The 6525-nt window shown below is 59.6% G+C and overlaps 1 protein-coding gene across 1 annotated transcript; it reads right to left on the reverse strand.

Moving 5' to 3' along the window:
* Positions 1-24: 24 nt before the first annotated feature.
* Positions 25-5525, reverse strand: LIN7B (lin-7 homolog B, crumbs cell polarity complex component). Its single transcript, XM_051989819.1, has 6 exons — positions 5411-5525; positions 4594-4712; positions 3918-3989; positions 3265-3474; positions 2532-2695; positions 25-182 (listed from the first exon to the last, which is right to left on the reverse strand). The coding sequence occupies exons 1-6, from the start codon at positions 5445-5447 to the stop codon at positions 161-163; spliced, it is 624 nt and encodes a 207-aa protein (XP_051845779.1). The 5' UTR covers positions 5448-5525; the 3' UTR covers positions 25-160.
* Between the last annotated feature and the right edge of the window lie 1000 nt (positions 5526-6525).

Raw genomic sequence — 6525 nt, forward strand, 5'->3', positions numbered from 1 at the left:
GAAGGACAGACAGGCAGACACAGGGCGGGGAGAGAAGAGCTTTAAATAGGGTCTCAGGAAGGACTGGGTAAATAAATACTGTACAGAAGGGTCAGAGTGGGCAAGGGGGAGAGAGGGCTCATAGGCAAGAGTTCAGGAGCAGGAGCCAAGCCAGGAGAGCTCAGCCTCGGGACTCCAGGGACCTGTGGGGGGAGAGAGAGAGAGGCTGTGAGCAGACGCTGTGGGAGCCCCAAAAGGCTGCAAAGGCAGGAGCTGCAGCCCACCTCTCTGCAGCCTGCTCAGGTTTGGGCAGTGCTGGGTAGGGCTCAGACCACTGAACTCTCCTCCCGAGGCGGCTACTCCAGCCCTCACTGATCTTGCTTTGGCCAAGGAGATAACCTAGATTCAGAGATGTGAAAGGCTTTCCCTGTAGTCACTTAGCTGGTTAGCTCCCCTGGTTCCATGTCCCCCTAACCTCCCTTAGAGGTTCTAAAAGCTCTCAGAAGGGTTAGGGGAGACAGCATGGCTAGGGCTGAAGGTCTTAACCAGGGGTTAACAGACACCTCCAAAGGGTCTATGGCTAGATGGAGTTTCTTGAACTTAGATGGGGAAAAACAATTGCACTTTTCTTTTCCCTCACCTCTCCCTGTAATTTAATACTTCCTTCTATTGTGAATAGAGGCCAAAAGTAATTCTGAGAAGGGGTTGGCGTGCCTGAGCCAGAGGTGTCCATGATGACGCCCACACAAAAGGCAAAGGACTCTGGTCTGGAAGTCCTAAAGACCTGGGTTCCCTTCCACTCCCCGATGTACTAACCGGAGACGCAGCCAGCAATTGCCGAGTCCGGCTTTCCCCTTTGTAAAATGGGGACACAAAGACCCGCAGTATTTGTACAGTCTGTTGGAACATGATCTCCAGAGCAGGGGGCTGGCTTTCCTTTTTGCAACCCTTAGCACAAAGCCTGGCAATAGCAAGCAAGTGCTTCCGAAATGGCCGCCGACCGAGGGGATGGCTGACTACCTCTCCGGGCTATTGTGAGAATCAAATGAAATGAATGTAAAGTGGAAGGCACGAGTTACTGCTATTGTTGGCGGCCCGGTAGGTTCTGAAAGGTTTGGCAGGCTCCAAAGGGCTGGAGAGAGACCCGAGGTGCTTTGCAAGGGCTAATGGGGACTCAGTGAGGGCCAAACTCAAGGATATGAAAATTAAACTCTGGGGGGCTTGATGAGGGCTAACAGAAGAGTGGTAAGGGTTAATGAGCATGGAAAGACTGTAGGCTATGGGAAATGTTAAGGGGCAGGGTAAGGGCTCAAGAGGGCTTCGGAGGGGGGCTTATTAATAATTAAATATGATTTGGTAAGACTTGTTAAGGGCTAAAGGGGCAGGATCAATGTTAGGGAGCTTGGTAAGAGCTAAAGGTGGCTTGGTAGGGTCTAAGAAAGATTTGGTAAGAGGCAAAGGAGCTTGATAAGAGTAAAAGGGTATGACAGGGGTGAAAGGGCAATATGGTAAGGGTTAAAGAGCAATCTGGTAAGGTTTAATGGGCTTGGTAGAGACTAAGGAGCTTAGTGAGGATTGGACTAAGGGGCTTGCTTGGTGGGGACTGAGGAGCTTGGGGTTCTAGGGGGCTAAGAAGTTCGGAGGGTCTGAGGGGCTTGGAGGAGGCTAAAGGGCTCAGAGGAGGCTAAGGGGCTTCTAGGAGGCTAAGGGGCTCAGAGGGGACTAAGGGGCTCGGAGGAGGCTAAAGGGCTTGGAGGAGGCTAAAGGGCTCAGAGGAGGCTAAGGGGCTTCTAGGGGGCTAAGGGGCTCAAAGGGGACTAAGGGGCTCGGAGGAGGCTAAAGGACTCAGAGGGGGCTAAGGAGCTCGGAGGAGGTTAAAGGGCTCAGAGGGGGCTCAGGGATTCAGAGGGGGCTAAGGGGCTTCTAGGGGGCTAAGGGGCTTCTAGGGGGCTAAGGGGCTCAGGGGGTTGGAGGAGGCTAAAGGGCTTCTAGGGGACTAAGGGGCTCATAGGGGCTAAGAGGATTATAGGGGGCTAAGGGGCTCAGGGGAGGCTAAAGGGCTTGGAGGAGGCTAAAGGACTCAGAGGGGGCTAAGGAGCTCAGAGGAGGTCAAAGGGCTCAGAGGAGGCTCAGGGATTCAGAGGGGGCTGAGGGGCTTCTAGGGGGCTAAGGGGCTCAGAGGGGGCTCAGGGGCTTGGAGGAGGCTAAGGGGCTTCTAGGGGACTAAGGGGCTCATAGGGGCTAAGGGGATTATAGGGGGCTAAGGGGCTCAGGGGAGGCTAAAGGGCTTGGAGGAGGCTAAAGGACTCAGAGGGGGCTAAGGGGCTTAGAGGAGGCTAAAGGGCTTGGAGGAGACTAAGGGGCTTCTGGTGGGTTAAGGGATTCAGAGGGGACTAAGGGGCTCGGAGGAGACTAAAGGGCTTGGAGGAAGCTTAAGGGCTCGGAGGAGGCGAAGGAGCTCAGAGGGGACTAAGGGACTTGGAGGGGGCTCAGAGGCTCGGAGCTAAGGGGCTCGGTGACGTTTAAGGAGAACATAAGGACTAAGCTCTCACGAGTAGCTCTGGTGCTGTTGGCGCCGCCGAGCCGAGCGCATTTTCTCAAACCGGGCCTCCATCTCCTCCAGCACTCGAGGTGTGTACCGGACAACAAGCTTCACCGTGCCTTGAGCAGCCTTGAGCAGCTCCACAGCCTTCTCGTGCTGCTCCCCCTCCACACTCTGCCAGAGAGGAGATCCTATCCTATCCAACCGGGCCCACCCGGCCCAACCCCAAACCTCCCCAGTCCTTTCCCAACCTGCCGGCTCGATGTCTGCCTTCACTTTGCTGTGTGACCCTCCCTGGGTGGCAGTGTCCCCATCTGTATAATGGGTAAAGTGGGACCCAGTTTAGTCCGATGGCCTTTAAGGCTGGCAGTTCTGAGACTGGGTCCTTCCCAAGAATTCTCCCTGCCACCAAACAGAGGGCTGGATTACATGTTGTCTATGCTTCCTCCTGGCCCTGGATGCTAATGTCACCCCTTTTCCCAAGGGCCCTCCTTGAAAGCAGGAGCCTCTTCCTCTTCTCCACCTTTCCCACAAGAGTTAGAGTCAAGGACCTTGGATGAGCACCCTGATTCAGCTACAGCCTCCCTAAGCAATCTTGCATGGGCTTCAGGATCCCCGGACGTTTCCGGGTTTCTCAGTCCATCAGTGCTTGTCTTTCTCCTCCGGGTCCTACTCTAGCCTTCCCAAGCCACCTCCATCTCCTGGAGATCCCCAGCTGGCCCCGGGGACCCCCAGGCCCTCACCACTCCATTGACGGAGAGCAGCTGGTCCCCTCTCTTGAGGCCGCCGTGCCGGTCAGCCACGCCACCAGGAATGACTCGAGAGATGTAGATGGGGGAGTTCTGCTCTTTCCCGCCCATGATGTTGAAGCCCAGGCCCTCATCTGTCCTGGGCAGTTCCACCACTCGGGGGTGGGCATGGCCCTCGCTGGCAGCAAAGGCTGCTACAGTGGCCTAAAAGGGACAGGAGCCAGAGGCCAAGGGCCCTGAGGGAATGGAGGCAGGGGGACAGGAGGGGACTCCCTCCTGTTGAAAGTTTAGGAGCTCAAAAGAGGGGGTGTAGAGCTCTTTTAAAAAGTAGAGGGCTGAGGAGGCAGCTCATTGGTCCCTGAGGAGGTAGGGATCTGTGGGGAGGGAGAAATGGGTCTCTGAGGAGACAAGGGCATGGGAAAGGAAGCCTGGATCCCTGAAGATCTGGGGGATTGAAGAAAGGGACATTCAGGTGCCTGGAGGTAGGTAGTAAGGGGGCAAGCAGGGAGACCCTTAAGTTCTTGAGCAGATAGGGACACAGGGGAAGGGGAAATCTAATGGGAGATCGCAAAGGGGAAGGGGAAAGATCCCTGGGTATCTAAGGGATGAAAAGCAAAAGCTCAAATCCTTGAAAAGGACAGATTCACCTTGGCTGTGGCGTGAGCCCGGATCTCTGCGCTGCCTGTGATATCCAAGGTGTCATAAAGCTGTTCATACACCTGAGGGAGCAGAAACCTCAGAGATACTGGGGTGCAGGGCCCCAACCCTCAGCTCAGCCTGGGACTGAAGGACACTCAGAAAGGACTGTGCTCATGAACCGGGAGGATGAACAAGCTGCTGACAAATGGTCAAGCAGGCCCGGGCTCTGGATAGATGTAGGCCCTTCCTCTCAGACCAGGGAGAAGTGGAGGCTGGAGAATGGTGGATGAGGGTGACCTAGGTGTCCCCACCCGGGACCTTTCCCCAAAGAGGAAGAGAATAAGCATCCCAACAAATCTGGTCCTCTCCACAATTCGGGAATTTTACAGTTTAGGAAACTGAGGGAGAAAAGGGTTAACTGACTTGTTCCGAGACAGTCTGAGCCTGGTAGCTCCACCCCCTGCACCCTCCGAGACCCAGGTACCCCCCGACCCCGGCAGCGCCCCGGACTCAGGCAGCGCCCCGGACTCAGGCAGCGCCCCACCCAGGAGATAGATAGAGAAACTACAGATTCCAGCGGCCTGTAAGCTGAAAAAGCTGGGGAGGGGGCTTAGGTGTCGCGAGGCTTGTTGGGAGTTGTAGTTCGGCCCGCGAAAGGGTGGCTGGATTCAGGTGCTTGCTCACCTCTCGGATGGCTGAGCAGAAACGACTCTGCAGGACTCGCTGGAGGGCCTGCAGCTTCTGGGGGGGCAGCTCCCCGCTGCGCTGGAGCCGCTCCAGGAGCTCCACTGCCCGGGACACGTCTGTGGGGGGACAGGGAGAAAAAGACTCGAAGAGACGGAGGCAGGGACGGGGGAGGTGAGCGCAGGGATGGGGGCGCAGAGACAGGGCCGGGACCGGGGGCGGAGGGATGGAGACGGGGACGGGGGCGGCCGAGGCAGGAACGGGAGGGAGACAGGCAGGGATGGGGGGGACAAGCAGAGCGGTGGAGGAGGCAGGAACCGGTGAGGGAGGGACCGGGACCGAGACGCAAGTGAACCCAGAGAGACGCACACATAAAGAGATAAAGAGAACAGGAGAGAGCGGGGGAGAAATGGGGGCCGGAGGCGGGGACCGAGAGATACCCAGAGACAGAACGAGAGAGAGAACAGAGAAGGAGAGAGATACACAAAGACACAGACGCCCACAGAGACCCGCAAAGCAGAGATGGAGAGATTGGCAGGGGGCAAAGGGGAGCAGAAGGGGGAGGGGGAGGAAGGGACACAGAGGGAACGGAGAGAAAGGCGGTAACGGCCGTGGGGAGAGAAAGCGAGCACAGAGCCGGGGAGCCGGGGAGAGAGCCCCGAGAGATAACGAGGGACCGCGGAAGGCAGGTACGCGGGAACACAAAGAGAGAGGAGCCGAGCAGAGTTGGGGTTCCCCCAGGCCTCCCGCTGCCAGGCTCACCCCCGCGTCGGGACGGACCCCTGACTCCCCCCAGCCCGGCCCGGCCCGGCCTTACCCCGTTCCAGCCCCAGCGGCTCCGCGAGCGCGGCCATGTCTGCGCCTCCGCCGGGCCCCGCCCGCCCGCCCGGGACCGGGGACGGAGGGACTGACGGAGGGAAGGAGGGACCAGGGGGGGAGAAGCCCCGCCCCCTGGCCGGTCAGGCCCGCCCCGGCCGGAGATGCTGCCTGCCTGCGGGTGCTCCGGCTCCCCCTCCCTTCCCCCAGCCCCCGCAGGCCAGCTCGGCTCCTCCACGCTCTTCATCCTGTGTGTCCCCCCTCTCCTCTCTTCCCGTTCCCCCTTCCTGCCCTTCTCGTCCCCCCTCTCCCCACCGGTGTCCGCTCTTTCTCTCCCTACTGCCCGTCGCTCCTTTCCGCGCTGCCTGTCCCCCTTCTCCCCGCTGCCTGAACCCCATTTCCGCTGGGACTGTCCCCCTTCTCCCCGCAGCCCGAACCCCCTTTCCGCTGGGACTGTCCCCCTTCTCCCCGCAGCCCGAACCCCCTTTCCGCTGGGACTGTCCCCCTTCTCCCCGCAGCCCGAACCCCCTTTCCGCTGGGACTGTCCCCCTTCTCTCCGCAGCCTGTGCCTCTCCCCGTGTCCGCTCTTTCTCTCCCCGCTGCTCGCCCCCCTTCCCTGCTGCCCTGCTCCTCTCCACGGGACCCTCCTCTACCTCTGTGTCCATCGCCCGACACTCTCCGGTGCTCTGTCCGCCCTCCTTCAGTCTCTCCATCGGCTGCCCATCTGCCTTGATTTCCCCATGTAGCGTCAAGAGCCAGGACTGGCAGCTCCAGAGAGATTTGAGGCCCGAGAAGAAAGCCTTCTAAGCAGCCGAGCTGTCCCACGACGGGGCCGTGAGCGGTGTCCCGAGGCCGGGCATTCCCGGTCCCCGGAGGGCCGCCAGAAGAAGTTGGCTGGCCATGGTCGGGCGGTGACGGCGGGGATTCATTCCGGGTACGAGCCGCTGAGCTCCCTGCCCCCTCCGCCCCCGGGCTCTCCCTCCCGCCCTCCCCTCTCCCGAGTGGGCCTCTGCTCCTTCGCGGCTTCCACCTCGTCACACTCGTCTGGCCCCTCGTTCCCTCGAGTCCCTCTCTCCGCCCCCACGGTCCGTGTCCGGCCCCTCCCCGCTTTCCGTC

The sequence above is a fragment of the Antechinus flavipes genome, chromosome 3 (genome assembly GCF_016432865.1).
Source record: "Antechinus flavipes isolate AdamAnt ecotype Samford, QLD, Australia chromosome 3, AdamAnt_v2, whole genome shotgun sequence".
NCBI lineage: Eukaryota > Metazoa > Chordata > Mammalia > Dasyuromorphia > Dasyuridae > Antechinus > Antechinus flavipes.

Coding starts and splice junctions, on each gene's coding strand:
- LIN7B (XM_051989819.1), bottom strand. CDS start 5,447: ATGGCCGCGCTCGCGGAGCCGCTGGGGCTGGAACGGG. Junction 3,990..4,593: donor TCTGCTCAGCCATCCGAGAG/GTGAGCAAGCAC, acceptor CTGCTCCCTCAG/GTGTATGAACAGCTTTATGA. Junction 2,696..3,264: donor TGCTCTCCGTCAATGGAGTG/GTGAGGGCCTGG, acceptor CCTCTCTGGCAG/AGTGTGGAGGGGGAGCAGCA.